The sequence below is a fragment of the Pelodiscus sinensis genome, chromosome 5 (genome assembly GCF_052426305.1).
Source record: "Pelodiscus sinensis isolate ZL-2025 chromosome 5, ASM5242630v1, whole genome shotgun sequence".
In the NCBI taxonomy this organism is placed as follows: domain Eukaryota; kingdom Metazoa; phylum Chordata; order Testudines; family Trionychidae; genus Pelodiscus; species Pelodiscus sinensis.
In genome coordinates this window covers 103,641,642-103,668,658 of record NC_143056.1, presented here as the reverse complement: position 1 = coordinate 103,668,658, position 27,017 = coordinate 103,641,642, and the positions used below count along the sequence as shown (strand labels likewise).

Here is a 27,017-nt window from a genome sequence, read left to right as displayed (position 1 = left end):
CCTAGAGCTACTCTCGTATAAGGCAATTTTGCAATGTCTTCTTTTCAGGGGCAAGGTTTCAGAAGCCATAATTTCTGAGTAATCCACCTACATATGAGATGCTCCAGCTTTTTGTATCTATATTAGATTTCACATGGTATTTGATTTATGAACTTTAAAAAGTTGCCTCTATTCTCTCTCAAAATCTGGCAGTTCATAGTAGAGCACCAGTTGCATAACATTTTAAACTGCTGTATTTACAGTAAGATCCATTGAAATTCTACTGAGCACATCACCTTTCTGAGAGCTGGAAGGCATACTTCAAGCAGCTTAAATGTAGCCACAAAATAAACAATTTTCCTTAAGACCAGCTTGCTGGCTAAAATTAGAATTATGTTCTACATAGACCATTGGTCCCCAAGCCAGCAATTTCAGAGTTTTCTCAGATATTTAATAGCTGAAGATTGAAGCCACACTATTACAGTGATTCTCAACCAGTGGTACGAGTACCCTAAGGAGTACTTGAGGAAAGTCTGGAGGGTACATCAACCCAACTGAAATTTGGAGAAAACTGAATTTTTGTTTCAAGTTTTACAGAGCTTTATTATTTTTGTACTTTATACCCAAAAATTTCATCCCCTGCCCAGCTACAATTAAGTTGTTAAAACAAACGTGTTGCAATGGTAGAAAAAAAGATGGTGTGTCTGAAAACTAGGTACTGGGGGTACTCTCTTTTTTTCTTTTCTTTTTTTAAAGGGGGTACTTCATTACAAAGGTTGAGAAACACAGCACTAGTACATACGCAAGGTTCCTGAGTATGTACTCAGGCAATTAGCCTCTGCTACTTTGGCTTTACTTACCTTTTAACGAATTGACTCATTCAAAGCTAGCTTGAGTATACTACAGTCATGACACCAACTGCAGTGTAAACACACTTTAAATGTCATGGATTTTGAGACCTCTTTCTCCAGGGCTCAAAAATAAAAATTGTCACTGCATCTATGGCTAGTGTTCAGTTGATATCAGTGAACAAAATCTTTGTGTTTTCTTAAATCTGTTTATAGGTTTCGCCTACGGAAGAAAACCTGGAAGAACCCAGGCACTGTGTTTCTGGATTATCATGTCTATGAAGAAGATATTAATATTTCAAGCAACTGGGAGGTCTTCTTAGAAATACTTGACGGTAATAACAATACATTATGAGGAAAAAGGTAGATCCCTAACATTTTGAGAGTTAAAGAACATGAAAACGGCCATACTGGGTCAGACCAAAGATCCATCTAGCCCAGTATCCTGTCTGCTGACAGTGGCCAGTGCCAGGTGTTCCAGAGGGAGTTAATCGAACAGGTAATCCTCATGTGATCTCTCCCCTGTTCTTCTTCGAGTGGCCCCGTGGGTGCCTCCACTCTAGGTGTCGGGTCCGTCCCGGCGCCGCTGGTCGGAAGATTTCAGAGCTGTCTTCGGCCGGTCTGCGCATGCCCCCTGCAGCGTGCAGCTTTCGCGCCTTTGATCACAAGCGCAGACCGGCCCCCCCACCAGTTCTTCTCAGCCGCCCCAGGTTGCTGGCGGTGCTTCGTGATCTCCTCAGAGCAAATCCTGTCAGAAAGACTTTGTAAATTAGTTTTTATTAGATAGTTAGTTACCTGTTAACTAGTTAGTTAGTTCAAAAAAACAAAAACAAAAAAGAAAAAAAGACAGACAGACATTTTCTGGGCAATTTCTGCCTAGGTTTGCCTAGGTAACTGAATCATGCCTGGGACACCAGGATTCAAAAGGTGCTCCCAGTGCAAAGAGGCTATGCCAACCTCAGACGGACACACAGTATGTGTCAGTTGTTTAGGGGAGTCCCATGTACCCCAAAAATGCATCCATTGCCTGAAGTTAACCCCGCGGGCGCGCAGGGACAGGGATCTCTGGCTCAAGCTCCTCCTTTGCGACAAGGCTCTTCAGCCAGCACAAACTACACAGGAGCAAACAGCTGCTCCAAAGAGAAGGGCGCTATCCCCAGGGGTGCCTAAAACAAAAAAGAAAAAGGCGTCTCTCGCCCGCTCGCTCCCCGCTGTCCCCCTGCCGCGGGTGAGCCAGGACAAGTCGGAGGCGAGACCGGCATCTAAAACGCTTCCCCGGTCTGTGGCAGAACCAGCAAAGCCGCGCACAGCTTCGGCTTCTGAAGCAGCTGCCCCTACTCATAGGGAGCATGTATGGACCAGAACCCCTTCGGGAGATAAGCTGGCCATGCCGCTAATGCCACCAACGATGCCGCCTGACAGGAAACTGTCCCCGCAGCAGCAGGATGAGTCAGAAGTGGCAACGGGGTCGGGACTGCTGAGAGAGGCATCCCCGACCCCTCCACAGGAGCGAGCACTGGCCGCTCCAGAGAAGACACAGCGGCACCGGGAGACCACGGCTCACCGCGCAGTGCCGACAGGGCGGATGGCACTGCAAGAGAGAAATTCCCCCGGAGCACCCCCGGTGCCATGGGAGAGCACTCGCTCCCTGCCGAGGGAGATCATTAACTCGGGGCCGAGAGCTGCTCAGTCCTCCCACCCCTCGGCACCGAGATTACAATCTCTGCCTTCAAGGCATTCTCAGCCGGCGTACGCTGAGCATAACTATGGCAACACAGCAGGAAACCTGACAGCTGCCCAGGAGTCCCGGGCAGCTGTTCCTACTAAGACAGCAAGGAAATCAGCACCTAGGTACTATTCCAGGTCACCTTCACTGTACTTCTCACCGGAGCCTTCCCCTCCTGCATGTCAGTCAGACAGGGGGGCTTATTCCTCCGCGTATAATAGCGATCATAGACGCTCCTGCTCGAATTACTCTTATAGAGGTGGCTCTCCGCATAGATCTCGCCAACCAACTCTCCTACCAGATCATATCGGAACAGGCACAACAGCAGATATACATCAAGGAGATCATCTCCTGACTGATTATCATACTCACAGGAGTTATCATGCCCCTATAAGGAAGGGCACATCACACTCCCATTCCCACTCTTGCTGTTGCCACCAGCCCTATCATAGACGGGCTTCACCGCATGCCCCTGAATATCAGACTTCAATCACCGAAACCGCCCCTTCCCATGGCACCCTCAATATCAGTCCTCTCTGACCCGGAGGAGGGTCAAATTTTGGATACAGGCAAGCACACGCCTGCAGCTTCCCTTGGGGATGTCCAATCACCCTCCCCAGATGACACAGTTTTCATGGGGGATCCTTCACCACTGGATGATAGCTGTGAATTCCAAGACCTATTCAAGAGGGTGGCACGGTCACAGGAAGTTGAACTAACGGATGTGCAAGCGAAACAACATAAGTTGTGGAAGAACTTACACCCTAGGCATCAATCCAGAGTGGCCTTACCGCTAGACGAGGCAATTCTAGAGTCGGCTGCAGAGATCTGGAACACGCCAGCTTCAGTTACCCCATCGTGTAAAAGGGCGGAGAAAAGATACTTCATAGCAGCCAAAGGGGCAGAGTTCCTGTTCACACACCCCCAGCCAAATTCACTGGTGGTGGACGCAGCCTTGCAGAGAGCAAAGAACCCACAGGTCAGAAATTCAGCAGCTGACAAGGATGCAAAAAAGCTAGACACCTTTGGACGGAAGGTGTATTCTTCATCCACACTGCTCCTGCGTATCGCTAATTATGCGGCTCTTGTCCAATCATAGCTTCGATAACATTGCAAGATTGACGGAAATTGCACAACGAATCTCCGAGGCCGATAGGGTTCTCCTCCGTGAGATAATTCAAGAGGGATATGCGTGTGCCAGAGCAGGTCTGCAAATTGCCAGTGACATGGCTGACACAGCGGCACGAACAGTTGCTACGGCAGTATCCATGCGAAGGGCCTCATGGCTAGCAACAGCCGCAGTACCTAGAGAGTTACAATCCAAGGTGGAAGACCTCCCATTCGATAGGATTAAGCTCTTCACGGAAAAAACGGATGACGTACTCCATACAGAGAAGGACTCGCGAACAACCTTACGTACTCTCGGAATGTACGTCCCACCTTTCCGCCGCAGACAATATTTTCCGTTCCAAAAATCGTATGACTATCAATTCCGGAGACAACAAAACCGTCCTTATGATAAAGGTCATTCTAGGCAGAAACCACAGCGCAGACGTCCTCACCCGACTAAAGTGAACAATGCCGGGGCGCCCAAACAGCAGGTTTGACTCCCATGTCGAGGGCGTGCTGAACACTCCAATCGTTGCCAGAGATGCCAAGCCCATTTTTCATCAGACTGCCACCCTATTATCATCAATGGGCTGCTGTAACATCAGACAAATGGGTGTTGGAGGTGATAAGATCCGGTCGCACCATCCCATTCACATCCCTCCCTCCCTCCTACCACCCCACCATCCCCGTCCCTTTTCAGGGACCCTTCTCATGAGGACCTTCTGCAACAAGAGGCCCATCGCCTACTATCTATCGGGGCGATAGAGAAGGTCCCAGAGGACTTCAGAGGAAAAGGGTTCTATTCACGTTATTTCCTAACGCAAAAGAAAACGGGAGGATGGAGACCTATTCTGGATCTGCGCCAGTTGAATCACTACCTCAGAAAACAGCGATTCAAAATGATGACACTCACGACGATCATCCCAGTTCTGGACAACAACGATTGGTTCGTGGCCCTCGACCTACAGGATGTGTACTTTCATATAACAATACATCCTGCACACAGACGATTCCTGCACTTCATCATAAAGGACGAGCATTTCCAATATCGTGTCCTCCCATTCGGTCTGGCTTTGGCTCCACGGGTATTCTCAAAGACCCTCGCAGTCGTTGCGGCGCACCTCCGGCGAATGCGAGTCATCATATTCCCTTATCTGGATGACTGTTTGATAAAGGGCACATCGCAGGAAGAAACATCCCTCATGGTCACAACGGTCAGATGAGTGTTCGACTCTCTAGGACTGATTGTGAACGAGTCGAAATCGACCCCCACTCCAACGCAGAACATACAGTTCATAGGGGCAGTTCTCGACTCAAAGACTGCAAGAGCCTATTTATCGCCTGGAATCTGTCCTTCGGTAAAGGACCTGGTCACTCTACTAGGCAAGGGCCCAGTAGTCTCAGTACATACCTGTCTGCGTCTCCTGGGCCACATGGCTGTGGCCACGTTTGTCGTTCCCCATGCACGCCTCCACCTCAGAAACCTGCAACACTGGCTGTCAATGGTGTATGTGCCGGGAAGACACGACATTCACAAACAAGTTTTTCCTCCGCTCCACGTTCACGCGTCTCTGCGCTGGTGGACCAAGGCATCAAACATTCTCGTGGGAATGCCTTTCCACAGACCAGTCCCATCGATACAGCTGACGTCGGACGCCTCCCTCATCGGATGGGGTGCGCACATGGGCGACGAACGCATACAAGGTCGCTGGTCTCCCGCCGAGAGGCGTCTACATATCAACAGACGAGTTGCATGCAATATTCCTGGCATGCAAACACTTCCGTACTCACCTGAAGGGCAAGACAGTCAAAGTGTTTACAGACAACATGGCAGCGATGTATTACCTAAACAGACAAGGCGGAGCGAGGTCACATTCCCTATGCACAGAAGCGGTATGGTGCTGGAACTGGTGCATAAGGAACAATATCATCATAGCAGCATCCTACTTACCTGGCATAGCCAATGTCATTGCCGACTCCCTAAGCAGGCGCTTTCCCGTCGACCACGAGTGGGAGATGAGGCAAGATGTGATTCAGGACGTCTTCAACAGATGGGGCACCCCCCTGGTAGATCTGTTTGCGACGGCCTCCAACAAGAAGTGTCGCCTGTTCTGTTCCAGAGCAGGGATCGGCAAGGGATCACTAGGCGATGCACTACTAACCAGCTGGAAGAAATCGCTACTGTACGCGTTCCCTCCAATAGTTCTCATTCCCAGAACACTGGAAAAGATCAGAACGGAGGCAGCAACGGTGATTCTGATAGCACCGGCCTGGCCCAGGCAAGCTTGGTATCCGTTCTTGCACAGGATGTCTCTACGGCCTCCGTGGCCTCTGCCTTTACACCAGAACCTTCTCTCCCAAGAACGGGGTTCTCTGCTACATCCCAAGCTGGAGACGCTACATCTGACAGCATGGCTCCTGACTGGCTCGAACAAGATGAGAACCTTTGCTCACAGCAGGTCAAGTCCATTCTAATTCATAGTAGAAAGGATTCAACAAGACGCACTTACCTCGCTAAATGGCGCAGATACTCGGCTTGGTGCCTTCAAAACAACGTCCAACCGCTGTCCGCTCCATTATACCAGGTCCTCGATTACATGCTGCACTTGCGGGATTCAAAACTCTCGCTGGCATCCCTCCGTGTTCATCTATCGGCCATCAGTGCATTCCATTCCCCAATACGGGGGTTCTCATTGTTTTCACATCCGACCACCAAGCGATTCCTCAAGGGTCTAAATAATATAAGTCCACCTCGGAGACCTCCTCCACTGTCGTGGAATTTGGACTTAGTTCTTGAAACACTTATGTTTCCCCCATTTGAACCACTTGCATCCGTAGCACTACAGATGCTGACTATGAAGACTGCTTTCCTGCTCGCAATTACATCAGCGCGCAGAGTCAGTGAGTTAGGAGCGATGATGTCGACTCCCCCGTTCACGTTGTTTTCAAAAGAATCAGTGACGCTACGGTTGCACCCGGCGTTCACCCCTAAGATCTCCTCGTCGTTCCACATCAACGAACCAATTGTACTTCCTTCTTTTTATCCAAAGCCACATGCCTCAAAGAAGGAGGCCATGCTTCATACACTGGATGTCAGGCGTGCCCTTGCCTTCTACATAGACAGAACCAGACAATGGCGCCGAACAGATAAGCTTTTGGTATCAACAGCGCAGCGATCCAAAGGACAGCCAACGCATAGCTAGGCTTATCTCCCTCTGCGTAACCTGGTGTCACGCTATTCGTAACAGACTGTTGCCCTCCAATCCACGAGCACATTCAACTAGGGCAGTAGCAACCTCTACGGCCTTTTCCAGGGGAGTTCCCCTGGCATATATCTGTAGAGCCGCTACTTGGGCTTCAAGTACTTCCTTTATGAGACATTATGCCATAGTGCAACGATGGGCGTCAGACCACGCGGTGGCTTCCGCAGTCCTGTCTTCTACAGGCAATAATTAATTGACCCGGAGCACTGGTGTCCCGGTTACTGCTATACAGTCACCTAGAGTGGAGCACCCACGGGGCCACTCGAAGAAGAAGAACAAGTTACTCACCCTGTGTAGTAACGCTGGTTCTTCGAGATGTGCCCCGTGGGTGCTCCACGACCCGCCCTCCTCCCCGCTCCGAGTCTCCCCCTTTGATTTATCTTTCAGGAACCGAGCGGTGAGAGGAACTGGCGGGGGGGCCGGTCTGCGCTCGTGATCAAAGGCACGAAAGCCGCGCGCTGCAGGGGGCATGTGCAGACCGGCCGAAGACGGCTCTGAAAGCTTCCGACCAGCGGCGCCGGGATGGACCCGCCACCTAGAGTGGAGCACCCACGGGGCACATCTCGAAGAATCCGCGTTACTACACAGGGTGAGTAACTTGTTCTTACTCAACTCTAGAGAAACCGAGGCTAGGGATACCATTCCTACCCTGAATAAATGCATCCTAGAATATTCAAGGAGCTGATAGAGGAAGTATGATTCTTTTGCTATCATCTTTGAAAAATCATGGAAGATGGAAAAGATTCCAGAAGACTGGAAAAGGTCAAATACAGTGCCCATCTATAAAAAGGGAAATAAGAACAAACCAGGAAACTACAGACCAGTCAATTTAACTTCTATGCCAGGGAAGATAATGGAACAAGTAATTAAGGAATTCATCTGCAAACACTTAGAAGATAATAAGGTGATAACAGCCAGCATGGATTTGTAAAGAACAAATCATGTCAACCCAGTCTGATAGCTTCGTTTGATAGGAAAATGAGTCTTGTGAATAAGGGAGAAGTGGTGGACATGGTATACCTAGACTGTAGTAAGGCATTTGATGCAGTCTCGCATGACCTTATCAATATCTAAATTGTTTACTAAGTAAATATAACTTAGATGGGGCTACTATAAGATGGGTTCATAACTAGCTGGATACCCATTCTCGGAGAGTAGTTATTAACGGTTCACTGGAAGGGCTTACTAAGTGGGGTTCTGCATGGGGTCTGTTTTGGGACCAGTTCTGTTCAATATCTTCATCAACAATTTAGATATTGGCATAGAGAGTACGCTTATTAACTTTGCAGATGATGCGCTGCTGAGAGGGGTTGCAGCTGCTTTGGAGGATAGGGTCATAATTAAAAATGATCTGGACGAACTACATTAATGGACTGAGGTAAATTGGATGAAGTTTAATAAGGACAAATGCAAAATACTCCACTTAGGAAGGTATCAGAGCGGTAGCCATGTTAGTCTGAATCTGCAAAAGTGGCGAGGAGTCCTGTGGCACCTTATAGACTAACACTTCGGTTAGTCTATAAGGTGCCACAGGACTCCTCACCACTTAGGAAGGAATGCATACAGAAAGGGAAGCAACTGTCTTGGAAGGAGTACTGCAGAAAAAGATCTAGGGGGTCATTGTGGACCACAAGCTAAATGAGTCAACAGTGTAACGCTGTTGCCAAAAAGGAAACATGATTCTGGGATGCATTAACAGGAGTGTTGTGAGCAAGACATAAGAAGTCATTCTTCCGTTCTACTCTGCGCTGGTTAGGCCTCAGCAGGATTATTGTGTCCAGTTCTGGGCATCACATTTCAAGAAAGATGTGGAAGACTTGGAGAGAGTCCAGAGAAAAACAACAAGAATGATTAACGGTCTAGAGGAACATGACCTATGAAGGAAGACTAAAAGAATTGGACTTTAGATTGGAAAGGAGAAGACTGAGAGGGGACATGGTAGTGATTTTCAGGTATCTAAAAGGGTGTCACAAGGAGGAGGGGGAGAAATTGTTCTCCTTGACTTTTGAGGATAGGACAAGAAGCAATGGGTTTAAACTGCAGCAAGGGAGATTTAGGTTGGACATTAGGAAAAACTTCCTGTCAGGGTGGTTAAACACTGTAATAAATTGACTAAGGAGGTTGTGGAATCTCCATCTCTGGAGATATTTAAGAGCAGGTTAGACAGACAGACATCTATCAGGGATGGTCTAGATGGTACTGGGTCCTGCCATGAGGGCAGAGGAGTGTACTTGATGACCTCAAGGTCTCTTCCAGTTCTAGTGTTCTATGATACCCGTCCTGCCTAATAGCCATTGATGAACATTGTGACGGAGTGGGGGTACTGTCCACTCTTGTGGCCCTGGATCCACTCTAGTTTTGCATCCACTGGTTGCGGTGTTGTGGTGTGAGACCCCTATTGCCTTATGCTGGTCTGCAGAGACTGTGTGCAGTGCCCAGCGGGGGATGGTCCCTGAGGGGAGACATTTAGGCATGTCCCAGCTGCCTGACACCTAGGCTAGGTGGGGGCTATCTGAACAAAGCAAGAGGCGTGGCTGCCTGGGGGCTAAGCATTGAGTTGCTGGGAGCTGAGTCAGAGCAGACTTAAGTTCCGGACAAGGGGGTTCAGGGGCCTGTGAACCCTTTCCCCCCCAAGTGAACTAAGGCTGTCTGCCCTGGCCCGCAGGGCTTCAAACCTTGTGCGGCTTGTGCTAAGCCCATGCCGAGAGGAAACCCCCACCGCAAATGTCTTAAGTGCCTTGGGGAGTCTCATCTCACTGATTCCTGGAAGATCTGCCGGGGGTTCAAGCCTCGCACTAAGAGGGAATGGGATTCCCGCTTGAAACTGCTCCTGATGGAATCAGCGCTTCAGCTGATGCCTTCAGGGGACCTTTCGGTGCGTAATGCACCGGTGTCACTGCGGGGAAACCCATTCTAGCCCACCCCGCACCACAGCACCAAGGAGCTCAGCACCACTCCCAGTCCCTGGCACCAAAGAAGTTCAAGGACTCTAGAGGGAGGTTGCTGGGCAAGAAGGCGCATGGCGAGGGGCACCGATATAAGACGCCTTCGCATAGGGCCAGAAGCCCAGTGCCGGTCCCGGCACATCACCCCTTCACACTGGAGACGTTTGAGGTGGCTCAAGAGTTGATTGAGCTGACAACCTTGCCTCTGTGTCCCATCTCCTCCGAAGGGTCCTTGTCTTTGGCACCACAGGCATCGGGGGCACCAGTGTCGCCCAGGCCTCTAGGCACGTGGCCAACACCGGTAGAGTTGGGGGACCTACCGTTGTTGCCAGCATGGGACACGCGTAGCCTGTTTGAGTCGGTGTGGGGCGCACCATTATTGGCCCTACGCCTGGTGCGGACGGCAGCTTCATCTTCGGCACCGGCTTCAACACAGGCACCGCAATTTTCTGTGCCGTCGCTGTCGGCGTCTGCACCGTCCCAGTCCTTGTCACCGGCGCTCCCGGCACTGCCAGCGATGGTTCGAGCCCCAGGGTCGGTGCCGCCGTACCAGGCGACCTCTGGACAGGCGGTATGCATGTTGCCTCCTGTACACTCAGGCAAGCCTGAGTCCATGGCACATTTTAGGCCTGGGGTGATGCAAGACCAGCCTGCTGTGGCACCACTTTGGTCGGTTTCAGAGCTGTCATCTGAATCTGAAACTGAGTTGCTCCATTCTCTGGGCTCGTCCCACTGGTCATCGTGGTACCGCTCTGACTCCCGGCACTGGGCGGTGCCCCCGGGTTTTGAGCAGACATGGGTGCCGCAGGTGCAGCAACCCTAGCCGTTCTGGACACCGTGGGCCTACCACCAGTGGCAGGGTCCACTTCCACCGTCTTGTCTGACCAATGGGTCTCGCAGACGCTCTACCTCATCAGCCTCCTTGTCTCGGCCCCCACCATTGCCCATGGAGGGCGATCTGCAGGGGCATGGCGTCTTGGAGAGGCTGCCTGTGGGGTCTTTGCAGCAGCCGTTGGAGTTGCAGCAGCCACCTCTGGCACTAGCTGTGTAAGACCAGCAAGTGGCAGGATGAGAGTCATCGGCGTCATCATCGCCTGATGAGGCTCTGGCGGCCCCGGCCCCTTCCAAGCCAGCTATGGATGCCAGGTTGCACCAGGAGATGCTCCACCGCATGGCGGAAAATTTGGTGGAGGCGGTTACTGAGGAGTCCAACCCCATGGTAGACATCCTCATTGAGGACGCCCCAGCTAAGCTGGCTCTGCCACTGAATAAGACAGTGGCAAAAATTATGAACACTTTGTGGCAAACTCTGGCTTCCATCTCCCCTACCCTCAAGGAGGTGAAGAGGAGATATTATGTTCCCCAGATGGAGCATAAGCACCTGTACTCGCATGCAGCGCCGGGTTCGATTGTGGTGCAGGCTGCACAAAAGGAGGGGCAGCCGCAGCCCCTCCCAAAGCAAAGGACCCCAAGCGTATGGACCTGATGAGTCGCAAGGTGTATGCCACTGGGGGAGTATAGCTCCACATTGCCAACCAGCAGGCAGTGCTCAGTCGGTACACATATAATACCTGGCAAGTGCTGGACAGGTTTCATGACTGACTGCCCCTGGAGGATAGGCAGGAGTTTTCGGCCCTCATTACGGAGGGTAGAACCATAGCCCGTACAGCCCTGCAGGCATCCCTTGATGCTGTGGACTTGGCCGCTAGGACCATGGCCTCGGGTGGTAATGCGGCGCAGTGCCTGGCTGCAGGTCTCAGGGATCCCGCAGGCCAGTGTACAGGACTTACCGTTCGATGGGAAGTCCCTCTTTGCGGAGAACACTGACTCCAGGCTTCAAAGCCTCAAGTACACCAGGTCCACGCTCAGGTCCTTGGGCATCCATACATCTGTTCCGCAGCGTAGGCAACTGCCGAGTAGGCCAGTGGCCAGACCTCCACCCCAGGCCCAGTGATTTGACTATTGGAGGCGGAGGCCTGGGGGGTTTCTGAGTGCGCAGGGCTCGAACACTCACTCTAGGCAGCGGCCATGGCCAGACGTGGGCAGAGGCGCTACCCAACCCCCTCCGCAGCAGTCTAAGCAGCCATTTTGAAGGCACGCCTGGGGACCGCATACTGACCCTCGAGATCTCCCCTCCCTTCGGGAACCGGTTGTCCCATTTTGTCTGGGCTTGGTTGGCCATCACTGAGGACAAATGGGTCCTGGATGTCATTTCCCGGGGGTATTCTATCACCTTTTTGGGTTCCCACCCTTCCCTCTCCCCCTCTCTGTCCGTCTCCAGGGCCCCATCCCACAGGGCCCTGCTCGAGCAGGAGGTCACCACACTAGGAGAAAGGAGCGGTGGAAAGGGTCCCCTCCTCTCTGGAGGGCAGGGGGTTTTACTGTGCTCCCCTTTGGACTCTCGATGGCACCAAGGGTGTTTACAAAGTGCATGGTGGTTGCTTACCTCAGGAGGCTGGGAGTTCAGGTGTTCCTCTACCTGGATGACTGGCTAATCGGGGCAGGTCAAGGGACCAGGTGATCGCCCACATAGGTTTCTCACAAGCCCTCTTCAATGGACTCAGTCTCGTCGTCAACGAGGAAAAGTCAAAACTAACACCGACCCAGGTCATAGAACTCGTGGGGGCCACCCTGGATGCCAGGGGGGACGTGCGTATCTCCTGGCATCCAGATTCCAGGCAATCGGGGGCTTGGTGGCCAACCTGCGGCGCTCCCCGCTGATGACTGCCCAGACATGTATGAGGCTTCTTGGCCACATGGCAGCCTGCACCTATGTAGTGCGACAAGCCAGGCTGAAACTCAGACCGCTTCAGGCACGGCCGGCGAGGTCGTTCGGCCAGGGCGAGATGGGACCAGATCCTGACCGTGCCTCGGGACATTGTTGCCTCACTGCACTGGTGGATGTTGGAGAGCGAGGTGTGAGCGGGGAGTTCCTTTTTGCACGGAACTGCCGTTGGCCCAGTTAGTTACCGATGCCTCCGACGATGGTTGGGGAGCGCACCTGCTCACGCACAGGACACAGGTCTGTGGGACCCCCAGGAGAGGTTGCTTCATATAAATCTGCAGGAGCTGAGGGCAGTCAGGAGAGCCTGCGAGTTTTTCCTGACCCTGCTCTCGGGGAACCTGGTCTCGGTGCTGATGGACAACACAGCTGTTGTGTTCTACATAAACAAGCGGGGTGCCTGCGCATTTCAGCTATGGGAGTTTTGCATCGTGCACAACATCCGCTTGCAAGTGGCTTACTTGCTGGGGTGCACAAATATGCTGGCAGACTCACCTAGCAAGTCCTTCAGAGTCCACGAGTGGTCCCTGAAGGACGAGGTGGTGTCCCAACTCTTCCATCAGTGGGGCTGTCCCCAGGTGGATCTGTTCACCACCGAGGGGAACAGGAAATGCCCTCAATATTTCTGCCTCCTGGGCTTGGGGGTGGGCTCGAAGGGAGATGCCCTGACCTCGCCATGGCCTATGGGGACACTGTATGCATTCCCTCCATTTCCCCTGATCTCCAATGTGCTCACCAGGATTATCCCACTCTCCCTACCTCTAATATCATCAATTCACAGACACTTACCTTCCTTCCTCCCCCCCCCCCCCCGCATCCCCCTTCTGTTCTGCAATGTGATTTGTCCTTTTCATATTTGTTCATTTTTTTAATTGTATCCTTTGGTATATATGGTTGTGACTACTTTCTTCCACTATTTGATCTGAGGAAGTGGGTCTGGCCCACGAAAGCTCATCATCTAATAAACCATCTTGTTAGTCTTTAAAGTGCTACATTGTCCTGCATTTTGCTTCAGGATTAGGCTGTTCAGGTCGCGAGTAATTCTGGTAGCCCCAGTCTGGCCCAGGCAGTTCTGGTATCCCATTCTGCAGGAAATGATGAGGGCCAGGCCGCTTTGCCACCGACCCAGGACCTGATCACGCAGGCCAGCGAAGGGGGCATCCTGTACCACCCTGAAGTCCAGTCCCTGGACTGACAGCTTGGCTTGTCCATGGCTAAAACCCCCCGAGAGGGAGTGCTCGCAAGGGGTGCAGGAGGTTCTCCTGGGCAGTAGGAAACCAACTGCCAGGCTGTCCTACGCGGCTAAGTGGCGACGCTTCTCGGTCTGGACCCCAGAGGGGGGATTTGTCCCTCCCAGGCCCCTGTTCCAATGGTCCTGGACTATTTGTTTGGTTTGCACCAGGGGGTGGGGGGGGGGGGCTGTCCACCCCTTGATTCGGGTACATTTGGCGGCTTTCACAGCCTTCCATGAAGGGTGTGGGGGCAGTTCATTATTTCAGACCCCCTGGTTAAGATGCTCTTCAAGGGTTTGGAGAAGTTGTTTCCCCATGTCAGGGCCCCTGTTCCTCAGTAGGATCTTAATTTAGCGTTGAGGAAGCTCATGGTCCCCCATTGAGCCCTTGAGCTCCTGCCCCATTAAGTATCTGTGTTTTAAGGTGGTGTTTCTAGTAGCCATTACGTCAGCTTGGAGGGTATTGGAGCTCCGTGCCCTAACTGTGGAGCCTCCTTACCTGGTTTTTTTTTCGTGATAGGGTGAGATATTGCCCCCACCCAGCGTTTCTCCCGAAGGTGGTGTCAGCCTTTCACATGTCCCAGGACATATACCTTCCAGGTTTTTTTCCAAACCGCACCGCTCCCCTAAGGAGCAGGCGTTGCATTCCCTAGATGTGAAGCGAGCCTTAGCGTTCTATATAGATAGGACAAAACCATTTAGAAAGTCGTCACAGCTGTTTCTTGCATATGCTGAGCGAATGAAAGGGCTTCCAGTGTCAGCACAGAGGCTGTCAGTGTGGATATCTTTCTGTATTAGAGTGTTATGCCTTGGCGCGAAGGGAACTGCCGCGAGTGTTGGCACACTGCACTAGGGTGCGTGCTTCCTCGGTGGCCTTTGGGGCACGAGTCCTGATCCTTGAGATTTGTAGAGCAGCCACGTGGTCCTTTGTTCATACGTTCACAGAGCACTATACGCTCACCCCACAGGCCTGAGAGGATGCCGCACAGGCGCCGCTGTCCTGGGTTCCGTTCTGTTAAAAAAAAAAAAAAAAAAAAAATTGACATTAGTACAAGCTAGACTGCAGGTTGGCTTGTCGTGATCATGTGTTTGTGTTGTCCATGCTGTTGACTTCAGGTGTTATGTTTCAGTTGTGTTTATTAAAGTTATAGTTCTGGTTATGGTTCTATGTGTGTGTCTCTCTTTCTCGAGAGGTGGCTCTGACCCCACCACCGGTGGGAAGGCTTGGAAGTCACCTCATTTGAATGGACATGAGCAACCACTCAAAGAAGAAAACAGGGTTACTTACCTGTAATTGTTCTTCGAGTTGTATTGTTCGTGTCCATTCGACTACCTCCCTGCGTTGGAGTCTCCGGCAAGAAAGAAGGGCCGGCAGGGATACTTACGCTATAGTGGCGCCACTCCAGGGGGCGACCTGCCGGCGCAACCGATACCACTGGGGAAAAATGCACCGGGAAACCGTGCACGTGGCACGCGCACACCTCATTCGAATGGACATGAGCAACACATCTCGAACAACAGTTACAGTTGTTAATCCTGTTTTCTTCACTTTTTTTACCAGTCATGATTTTATAGACCTCCGTCATATCCCTCCTTTATCTCCTCTTTCGTAAATTGAAAAGTCCAAGTCTCTCTTCATATAGAACCTGTTCCAAACCCCTAATCATTTTTGTTGCCCTTTTCTGAACCTTTTCCAGTGCCAATATATCTTTTTTGAGATGAGGTGACCACATCTGTATGCAGTATTCACAATGTGGGCATATCATGGTTTTATATAGAGGCATTAAGAAATCTTCTGTCTTATTCTCTATCGCTTTTTTAATGACTCCTAACATTCTATTTGCTTTTTTGACTGCCACTGCACATTGAGTGGATGTGATCCACGATCACTCCAAGTTCTCTCTCGAGTAGTTGTAGCCAAATTAGTCCCTATCATATTGGAATTGGTCCTGCCTAGAGCAGGGGGCTGGACTTGATGACCTTCTGAGGTCTCTTCCAGTTCTATGATATTGTGTATATATAGTTGGGATTATGTTTTCCAATGTGCATTACTTTACATTTGTCAACATTAAATTTCATTTGTCATTTTGTTGCCCAATCAGTTAACTTGGTGAAATCTTTTTGAAGCTCTCCAGTCTGCTTTGGTCTTAACTATCTTGAGCAGTTTGGTATCATCTGCAAATTTTGCCACCTCACTCTTTAACCCTTTCTCTAGATTATTTATAAACAAGTTGAATAGGATAGGTCCCAGGACAGATCCTTGGGGGACCCCACTATATACACACATATAAATTGTATCAAAATGAATTTATCTTCTGTGGATATATGCATTTTTGTGTGTTAATGCAGTAGAATTCTTCAGTTAATAGCAGCATGTTACATAGATTTTTTTTTTTTGTTGAATGTTGGCTACTTGAATTATTTTAGGTTCACTATAGTCTACATTCTACTTTCCTGAAGATAGGTAAAATTGGACTTTTTTCAGGTTATAGTGTATTTTCTAAATCTGAGGACTCGGATGGTAGCTCAATGCCGCCTTCTGAATTGCACCTTTCCAGCTGAGGTACAGTCTTCTTGCCTGCACATAACAAGATGATTAAAACAATTCTATTATTTTAGTTAATTATCAAAAATTTACATGCCCCAAGAGCACAGAGGAGAAGAATTTTTCAAGATTGGTGAAGGAGATCTGGGGATTCAGATTCTTCGAGTGCTTGCTCATGTCCATTCGGATTAGGTGGTGTACGTGTGCCGCATGCATGGATTCCGGAGCTTTTTTTCCCTTAGCAGTATCCATAGGGCCAGCAGGGAGCCCCCTGGAGTGGCGCCGGTATACTGGTGCATATACCGGTATACCTGCTGGCACCTCCACACCCTCAGTTGCTTCTTACCGCCCCTGACGGTAGCTGGAGGCATGCTTTCAGGCTGATAGCCTATCTCTTAGCAGCTGTATTTCTTATCTGTTGTATTATAGTTCTAGTTGAAGTTTATCTAGTTAAGTAGTTGTTAAGTACTGTAAATATTTAGTTAGATAGGGGAGCACAGCGGAACCCTCCCTGTGAGGGGAGGGCATGCCAGGGCCCCAGGGCTTTAAACCCTGTGCTTCCTGCTCCAAACCTATGCCCTGCGGAGATCCCCACTCCGACTGCCTAAAGTGTCCGGGTGAGGCCCATCGAGCTGAAAGCTGCTCTATCTGTAAGAGCTTTAAGCCCCGGACCAAAAAGGAGAGGGACTCCTGGCTAAAACTCCTACTAATGGAGTTGGCACTGCAGCCTCAGAGCGAGGAGCGGCCTCACTCTGCCCGCAGCGCACCGTCGGCGGCACCCATGTCGGCCAGGCACCACCCTCAGACGGACAAGGCGCCGAGGCACAGATTGCAGTCCCCGGTGCTGAGGGCCTCCAAGAGCTCGAGGGGATGCTCGGCGGAGAGGAGTGCCCAGAAGGTGCGCCCTAAGGAGGGGCACCTTTCTTCTAAGGCCTCCAAAAAGAGGCGCAGCCCGGACAAGGGCAAGAGCCCGGGGCAGTCCGCGGGGATAGGAGAGGTCAGTTGGCCCTCCACCCCAGAAACCTTTGAGGCGGCCTGGGACCTCATTCAAATGGCCGCGGACGAAGGAGAGGGCCTGGTGCCGCAGGAGCGGACCGCGCCGGCATCGGCCTCGAGTGCCCCCCAGCAGGCTATGGCCGGGTCGTGGGACCCTCTGGGCGAAGGGCAGGCCTCGACCCTGCAGAAGCTCTTCCCGGTGCCGGGTAGAGCACCGGCACTGGAGCCGGGTCGAACGCTGGCACCGACCCCGGGCCCCTTCCTGGCAGCACCAGTGGCACCGGGAGTGAGCGCGCTTGTGGCGCCAGGGGCATCGGCACCGGTGCAGGGTCTGGTGCCACAGACGGGCCCTTGGGCGGTGTAGGGCCCCGCACCGTACTATACGCCGACCGCGGTGCCACAGCCGGCTCCCCGCACGGCACCGACGCTGATGCCCCTCCCGGCACCGATCACTGCTCACACCATGGGAGCACCAACCCAGCAGCAGGCCGCGGTACCGCAGCACATGGCGGCACCGGTGGGTTACTTACCGGCCTATCAGATGCAGCTGGGCACGGTACCGCTACAGCAAGGACCTCCACTTATGACCCCACCGGCACCGCATGCGGTGCACAGAGTCAAGCCATCGGCCATGGCAGCACAGCGAAAGGTGCAGGCTTCATCGGTCCCTCCCTGGTCGGCATCAGAGTACTCTTCGGAGTCTGAGGCTGAATCGGTGGCATCGGCCAGGTCATCATACAAGTCACGACCCCGTCATAGGTCTCGCTCATCGGTCAGATCATTTCACCGGGAAGCAGTGGACCAGCAGCAGTGGCAGGGGCAACCTCAGTGGTCATTCTGGACGCCCTGGGCGTACCACCAGGCCCACGGGCCTCCCCCTACGGTGCCGGTGGTGGGGTTGTCCCGTAGGAGCAGCACCCCATCTGCCACCCCTTTGACAACTCCTCCGCCTGGAGACAGCTCTTCCATGGTAGCAATGCCAAGACCGCCGGTAATCGGTCAAGGGCAGGAGGCTGTGTCCCAGCCGGACTCAGTCTATATGGACATCTCTGCCCAGGGGGAACCAGGGGCACAGCTCGGCGAGGAGGAGGCAGTCCCCTCGAGGGAGTTCTCATCATCTTCGCTGGACGAGGCCCTGGCCGACCCCGCACCCCAGCCCCCGTCAATGGACTCCAGGGCGCACCAGGAGCTGCTCCAAAGGCTGGCGGTCAATCTTGCAGTCCAGCACGAGGAGGTTCACGAGGACCAAGATCCTATGGTGGACATCATAGCGGCAGCGGGCCCTGGCCGAGTGGCGATCCCACTGAATAAAACGGTGGACAAACTGTCCAAAACTCTGTGGCAGACGCCGGCTTCTATTGCGCCGACCCAAAAGGGGGTCAAGAGAAGGTACTACGTTCCCCAGGCAGGGCACGAGCATCTTTTTAACCACCCGGCACCGGGATCCATAGTGGTACAGGCTGCAGGGCAGAAGGAGCGCAAAGAGCCCCTAGGTCCTACACCGAAGGCGAAGGAGCCTAAGAAATTGGACCTGCTTGGCCGGAAGGCCTACGCCACGGGGGGCATCCAGCTACGTATAGCTAACCAGCCACTAATGCTGGGGTGTTATGCTTTTAACACGTGGACATCAATGCAGAAATTTGTCAGCCAGCTTCCCCCTGAATCCCGCCAGGAGTTCGGGGCCCTGACGGAAGAGGGGAGGGCAGTGGCGCGTACCTCTCTCCTGGCAGCCTTGGATGCGGCCAATTCGTCAGCCCGCACTATGGCCATGGGTGGTCATGAGGCGTAGTGCGTGGTTGCAGGTGTCTGGCATCCTGCCCGAGGTGCAGACCACTATTCAGCACCTGCCTTTTGTGGGGCCGCGCTTGTTTTCAGAGCAGACTGATTCCAAGCTTCATAGCTTGGAAGACTCAAGAGCGACATTGAAGTCGCTAGGGATACATACCCCAGCGCCTCAGAGGCGCTCCTTCTAGGCTAGACCCTACCCCATATGGGGGCAAAACAATGATAGGGGCCGCAGGAGGGGCCGTAACAATAGCTGTCCTGACATCTTTAGAGGCAGGCGTAGGGGCCCTCGGTCAGACTCCGAGAGAGGCTCAGGACCGTCACCTGGTCACCAAACTAAGCCCTCATTTTGAAGGTACGCCAGAGAGCAGAGTACCAGTCGCACCTACCTGTCCACTCTTTGGGGACCGTCTTTCCCTCTTTTACCAGAATGGATAAAGATCACGTCAGACCGTTGGGTCCTGGACCTGGTAAAGCAGGGATATACTATCCCCTTCCTTTCCTGCCCTGCCTCCCACCCTCCCTCCCCTTCCCTTTTCAGGGACCCTTCTCACGAGACACTCCTTCGGCAGGTGGTGTCCAACCTGTTGACGCTAGGGGCCATAGAGTGCCCACCAGACGTGAAAGGAAAGGGTTTCTACTCCCGCTATTTCCTAGTACCCAAGGCAAAAGGGGGCATGCGTCCCATATTAGACCTCCGAAACCTGAACACCTTTATAAGGAAAGCAAAGTTCAGGATGGTGATGCTAGCTTGCATCATCCCATCACTCAAAAAGGGGGACTGGTACGCTGCTCTTGATTTGAAGGATGCGTACTTCCATATTTCAATTTTTCCAAGTCACAGAAAATTTCTAAGGTTCACGGTGGGACAGGACCACTTCCAGTTTATGGTCCTCCCATTTGGACTGTGTACAGCCCCGAGAGTCTTTACCAAATGTATGACGGTGGTAGCCGCGTCTCTGCGGCGGCACAGGGTCCAAGTGTTTCCATATCTGGACGATTGGCTCATAAGGGGTCAAATCTCGAGAACAGGTATTGGATCATGTCTCATGGGCCAGGGCTTTGTTCGAGAGCCTCGGCCTCCTCATAAACGATGCCAAATCCTTCCTAGATCCCACGCAAGTCATAGACTTTGTGGTGGCCCATCTAGACTCGCCTTTGGGCAAGGCGTCTGTACCGAGAAACAGATTCATGGCTATTCACTTGCTAATAGTGGGGCTGCAGGAGTTCCCAACTATGACAGCGAGGACCTGTATGAGGCTCCTAGGCCAAATGGCAGCGTGCACTTACATGGTCCAACACGCCAGGCTGCGTGTGCGCCCATTGCAGGGGTGGCTCAGGGTAGTGCACAACCCCTTGAGGTCGCCGCTAGATGCAGTAGTGACTATCCCTCAGGACATTCTTCGTTCACTGGACTGGTGGAAGGACGAGGGCACGGTGTGTGTGGGGGTCCGATTCACCAAACCGTCCCCGTCAGTGCAGCTGGTCACGGACGCTTCGGACGTGGGATGGGGCGCTCACCTCGGCAACCTCAGAACGCAAGGTACGTGGTCAACAGAGGAGGTTCACCTCTATATAAATATCAAGGAACTGCGGGCAGTCAGGTTGGCCTGCAGGGCGTTCCTTCCCCACCTACAGAACAGAGTGGTGGCAGTGTTGACAGACAACACTATGGCCATGTTTTATATCAACAAGCAGGGTGGGGCCCGGAAGCCCTCGATCTATGGGAACTGTGTATAGCCCACGGTATTTACCTGGAGGCATCTCACCTCCCGGGAACCAGGAACGGGCTAGCAGACAGGCTCAGCCGCTCGATCCAGGCACACAAGTGGGTGCTAAGGTGGGATGTACTTCACGGGGTCTTCCAAAGGTGGGGGTCTCCCCGCCTGGACCTGTTTGCCACTCTGAGCAACACCAAGTGCAGGGAATACTGTTCGTACATGGGACATGGTCTGGGCTCTTGGGGCGATGCACTGCAGATCAGCTGGCCCAGGGGCCTACTCTATGCCTTCCCCCCCCGTTCCCTCTGATCCACGACACACTCCTCAGAGTGCTGAGGTTCAGGGCCCAGATCATCCTGATAGCGCCAGTGTGGCCTCGGCAGTACTGGTTCACCACCCTGCTGGATCTGACTGTGGAGGGGCCCGCTCAGGCTACCCCTCGTGCCGGATCTAATCACTCAGCTGCGAGGCCGGGATAGCACTCCACCTGAGCCTACCATCTCTGCACCTAGCAGCGTGGCTCCTCAGTGGCTCTCAGTGATGGAGCAGGCTTGCTCTAGAGCAATCCATGAGGTCCTCCTAGAAAGCAGAAAGCCGTCCACTAGGGCCCTTTAGGAGGCTAAGTGGAAGAGGTTTACCTCGTGGCTGGAGGGCAAGATGCTCGCTCCGGGTGAAGGGGCAGTCCCGACTGTTTTGGAATACCTTCTCCACCTGCGAAAACAGGGCCTGGCCACAGCCTCCCTAAGGGTACATCTGGGGGCCATAGCGGCTTTCCACGCCGGGGGGGGGACGGTCAAAGGTCTATCTTTGCCAATCCCTTGGTTAAAAGATTTCTGAAGGCAATTGACAGAATGATGCCATACGAGAGACCTCCGGTCCCGACTTGGGACCTTAACCTGGTCCTGACTGCCCTTATGAAGCCTCCGTTCAAGCCTCTGGCTTCATGCTATTTGAAGCACCTGTCCTATAAGGTAGCTTTCCTCGTGGCCATCACCTCGGCCAGGAGGGTGTCAGAGCTTAAGGCTCTCCCCTCAGAACCACCCTACACGGTGTTTTTTAAAGATAAGGTGAGGTTGCGTCCACACCCGGGGTTTCTTCCCAAGGTTGTCTCGCACTTCCATATGTCCCAGGATATTTACCTGCCAGTGTTTTACCCCAAGCCACACACGTCGCCCAGGGAACATGCTTTGCATGCCTGGATGTTAGGAGGGCGTTGGCTTTTTATATAGATAGGACACGAGAGTTCCGTAAGTCAACTCAATTGTTTATTTCAGTGGCGGAAAGAATGTGTGGGCAGCCAGTCTCGGCGCAGCGTATATCCTCGTGGATTACTTCCTGCATTCGGCTGTGTTACGAGGGTGTGGGCAGATCGCTGCGCATAACAGCACGTTCCACGAGAGCCCAGGCAACATCGGCGGCGTTCCTGGCCTGCGTGCTGATCCTGGAAATCTGCAGGGCAGCAACCTGGTCATCGGTGCACACCTTTGCAGAGCATTATGCAATTACGCAACTGGCCAGGGAGGATGCTGCCGTCGGGAGGGCAGTTCTGTGCTCTGCAGAATGATAATGGAGTAGTTAGTCACCTTCCGACCCCGCCTCCAGAGGGGGGACACGGCTAGGGACTCACCTAATCAGAATGGACATGAGCAAGCACTCGAAGAAGAGGAGGTTACTTACCTTGTAACTGTAGTTCTTCGAAATGTGTTGCTCATGTCCATTCTGCATCCCACCCACCTCCCTGTGTTGGAAGGAGCCGGCAAGAAGGAACTGAGGGTGTGGAGGGGCCAGCAGGGGTATATATGCACCGGTATATATGCCACTCCAGGGGGCTCCCTGCTGGCCCTATGGATACTGCTAAGGGAAAAAAAGCTCCGGAATCTGTGCACGCGGCGTGCGTACACCACCTAATCAGAATGGACATGAGCAACACATCTCGAAGAACTACAGTTACAAGGTAGGTAACCTCTTTTGTTTGTTCAGACCAGCAGTACTAGTGTCCTTAAAAAAGAATAATAGAGAGAGAGAAGGGAAATTTAAAAAAAAAAAGTGGGTTGTGTCCATGAAAGCTCATGATACCATCTACATGTTTTGTTAGTCTTTAAAGTGTTACCAGACTATTTGTTGTTCTTTAAGTTTTTCCTGTCATAGACTAATTCGGCTACCCCTCTGAAGCTTAAAATAAGTTAGCCATGATTCAGTTAGGGATATTAAATTTCGTTTAATCAACTAATCGAGCGATTTTCCATCAACTAGTTGATAAGTGGGGGAGCTGCTGCAGGGTTAGCTCCCGGCCCCAGGAGCTAACCCCACTGCGTCTCTGCCTTTTAAATCTATTAAGAGCCAGCAAGCTCTTAATACATTTAAAAAGCACAGATGCAGTGTCTGAGATTGGGCACCAGCCAGGAATCAGCTGATTCCTGGCTCATGCCTGGTCCCTGCTACCCCCTGTCCCCCGTAGGCGGTGCTGGTGGGAACTGGCTTTTAAGGTGGCCAATTTCTGATAGAGGCAGGGTGGGGGACTAGTCGAGGGACTAGTTGACTATATGATAAGCTTTTTCTTATCAGGTAGTTGACTAGTCGCTTACAACTCTAGATTCATTGCTTGTCTTTTTTGTAGTTGTGTAGCTGTGTGATGAAAGCTCACATATACATAGTCCTCTGGCTTCAGTTTTGAAAAATATCAGAGAAGTTCTTTGTTAATAGTTTCTTTGAAAACTTTCGTGTCAGAATGAGATACTGGTGGAAGAGATGGAATATAGGTGGAATGATTGCAGTTGTGACTATAGGTGTCAGATGCTAAGAATGTAGCAATGCCTACCACTTTGAGTGGTAATTTCAGTTCCTCATGAGCATCGGTCCTTTAGTCCTCATGCATATTGCACGAATCACAACCTGCCAGTATTGGTGTTCTCAATACAATTATTTTAGGAAGGTGAGTAGGGCCTGCTCATTTTTCCCCTAAGGTTTGGACTCCAAACCTTTCATGTGATATAGAGATTCACTGACAAACTAGTTTCTGTTTTCAACACAAGACATCATAGTGGATCATAAAATTAATATAATTTACTTCTTTTCTTGTATGCTTTGATCAGTGGTTAATAGTTTTTATTTACAATGTTATAATTTAACTTCAGAATTAATAGCCCTTTCAAATAAAAAGGGAAGTTCTTCTTTGAGTGCTGTCCTTGTGGGTGCTCCACTGTAGGTGTTGGGTCATCCCAGCGCTGCAGATGGGAGTTTTCAGTTGGGATGTTAAGTAGCTATTAATTTGGTAGTCGAGTAGTCGATTGAATTTCCATTGACTAGTTAATAAGCACTTTCGCATTCCGCCTTTGAAATGTATGAGAGCCCCAGCGGGCCCCAGAGTCCCGCACTAGCCCCAGGCTCCATGCTGCGCTTTCTCTTTGAAATTCATAAGCGCCTTCACTGTGGACTCTTGTACATGTCAAAGCTGGCCTGCCATGTGATCCCAGGCTCCAAGCGGCATTTCAAAGCGGCAGCACCACGCGGCACCTGGGTTCAGCTGGGGAATCCCCAGATGATCCCAGGCTCCACGCAGTGCTGCTGCTTTGAAATGCCTTGAGGAGCCTGACGCCAGGCTCCCTGCAGCATTCAAAGTGGCAGCGCTGCATGGAGCAGCTGATCCTGGGCTCTGTGCGGCACTGCTGCTTTTAAGTATCCCCCTCTTCTCTCCTCCCTTGCTCCATCTATCTCAGAGGCAGCAAGGGGGGGAGCGACTAGTCAACTATCCTGTCGACTATCAGATAAGGATTTGCTTCATTCATGCCTTAGCACCTTGCGCACACTGCTCAACCCTCCTCTATTCCTTTGTTACAGTCCTCGGTCACAAACAGAGTTCCTTTCCTCAGCCTCAGGGCCCATCTAGTCATGAAACACAGTTTAACTTAGTGTTGGATTTTCTCTCAGCAGTTTATTTAATTCTCTGTTCTATCCTCCTTCATTTAAAAAAAAAAAAGAGAGGGGGGGAGACCAAAAAAGAAAAAGGACTTATTTCCCTCAACTTCCCTCCAAGAAACATGAAGATAAGAGGAAAAGAAGAACTACGAAATCTGGGCTCTCCAGGGTTTTAAAAACTGCAACATGATACAAACCCATGCCTGTGTTGGACAGGCACTTGTCCTGCAGCCGCTGCCTGGGCGACATTCAGATTCCCCAGAAATGCACTCATTGTTGCAGCCTCACTGCCAGAGCCAGGAGGAACAGAGAGCTTAGGCTCCGGATGCTGCTTTCACATGTCACTCCAGCCCTCGGAGCCTTGAGCTGGTAAGACCCCGGCCCATCCCCAGTCTGAGAGGTCATCCAGGAAACAGGCTGGCTCCCTGTTTGCCCAGCTAGATCCCTGCCAGCCATGCCTTTTCCCAGAGTTAGTAAGGGAGACAGACCCGGCATCTCTGATACCGCGTTGAGGTGTCTCTCTACAGGCACAGATTCTAAATCCCACCATAAGCTACAGCCAGTAGCACCCACATGGGCACCAGCAAAGGCACCGGCACCTGCCAAAGCACTGGCACTATCATCGCTGATTACAGCACTGATGCCACAACCCTGGCACTGATGGACAAGACCAGTGCAGCAAAACCTCACACACTGAAGAGATCTGACCACAGCACTCCAGCACTGGTCAGGTGGTAATCATATGAACAGGTCAGCACCATGCTCACTGCTGTTCAATATTGATGGTTAGTCTGAGCCCCCATCCCTGCCCTCCCCAGATCTCCTGCACTCTTGGTGTGCAGTGAGCTCCATGATGAAGACCAGTGGCTAAAAAAAGGAATACACACAGCTGTCTTGTTTAATGAGCACTGTCCTCCTTGAGCTCCTTGGAATCCTGTGCAAAAAGTGACTGTGCAGTATATTTGTGAGAGTGCAGATAAAGAGGTGCAAAGTTAAGGTTATTCAGGCATATTAACATTGTAATTTCCTGGTTTTTAAGTATTTCACTTTTCAACCTTTGATAGTTTTGGCCTTTTTACACGGAATGTTATATAGCTATAATAGTCAGCACACTCCTGTGTGTGTGTGTGTGTGTGTGTGTGTGTGTGTGTGTGTGTGTGTGTGTACACACATTGTATTTTAAACTCATTGCAGATCGAATAAGAATCTGTAAAGCTCTGAAGATTATGCCATCTCTCTTCGCAGGGGCAGAAAAGATGAAATCTATGTCACAGCTTGCTGTTCTATCAAGACAATGGAGGCCATCAGAGATGAAGCTTGATCCCTTCCAGGAGATAGTTCTGGAAAGTAGCAGTGTTGATGAATTAAAAGAGAAGGTGAATTGATTTTGGTAGTAAAAACATTGATACCCTAAATTAAAGCCACTTTAATTCTGAATAACAGCATGAACACAGGGATTGAAGGCACTTCAATTGCAGCAATTGCATCTTGGTTATAAATGCCTGGTGAGCTGTAAGTGGAAAAAGACTTTATTGGATGTGAAGCTGAAATCCCAGCTAAGGCTGCAAAGGAACCTTTCTCTTACCATATATAAGTCCTTGCTGTTTAGAAGTTCAGTTTTCTTTTGACTGAACACAAATGTATTCTGGTACTCTAACACAGAATAGTGTCTTCCTCGATAGGTGTGGTAGTCTGTCATGAGCATGTAATGCTTATATGCTAAATTATGTATTGTCTTCCTGTGTGATTCCAGGTGCAAATTGAGTTACTGATGATTTTGAATCCCCAACTGGCAAAGGATCCTACCTCTCCCAAACCATCTTTTTTTCACTAAGGCTATGTCTACACTATGGAGCTTGATCAGAAAAAGGTATGCAAATTGCATTCTGCAATTTGTATACCTTTTTCCAATAATTTTTTTGGAAGAGGCTTTTGCAAAATTTGGCCCGTCTACACTGGGCCAAATTTCAGGAAAAAAACCTCTTTCGGAAGAGCCCTCCCTCCTCGTGGGAGGAGGAAGACAAGGCTTCTGATAGAGCACATCTGCTCTTCTGCGCCAAAAAAAAAAAAAAAATAGTAGTAGTGGAAGAGCAGATGCATTCTCTGGAAAGAGCAGATGCATTCTCTGGATGCAGCAGAGTTTTTCTGGGATACCTCCAGTATCTTGGAAA

The 27,017-nt window shown here is 51.3% G+C and overlaps 1 protein-coding gene across 5 annotated transcripts in view; it reads left to right on the top strand.

The window, feature by feature from the left end:
• USP47 (ubiquitin specific peptidase 47) overlaps positions 1-27,017 on the top strand; it is a 170,042-nt gene that overhangs the window by 133,635 nt on the left and 9,390 nt on the right. For all 5 annotated transcript variants that reach the window (XM_075927892.2, XM_075927891.2, XM_075927890.2 and 2 more), the window contains 2 exons: positions 1,044-1,162; positions 26,092-26,222. In XM_075927892.2, the coding sequence (XP_075784007.2) occupies positions 1,044-1,162; positions 26,092-26,222 (250 nt within the window). The remainder of the gene's footprint in view (positions 1-1,043; positions 1,163-26,091; positions 26,223-27,017) is intronic.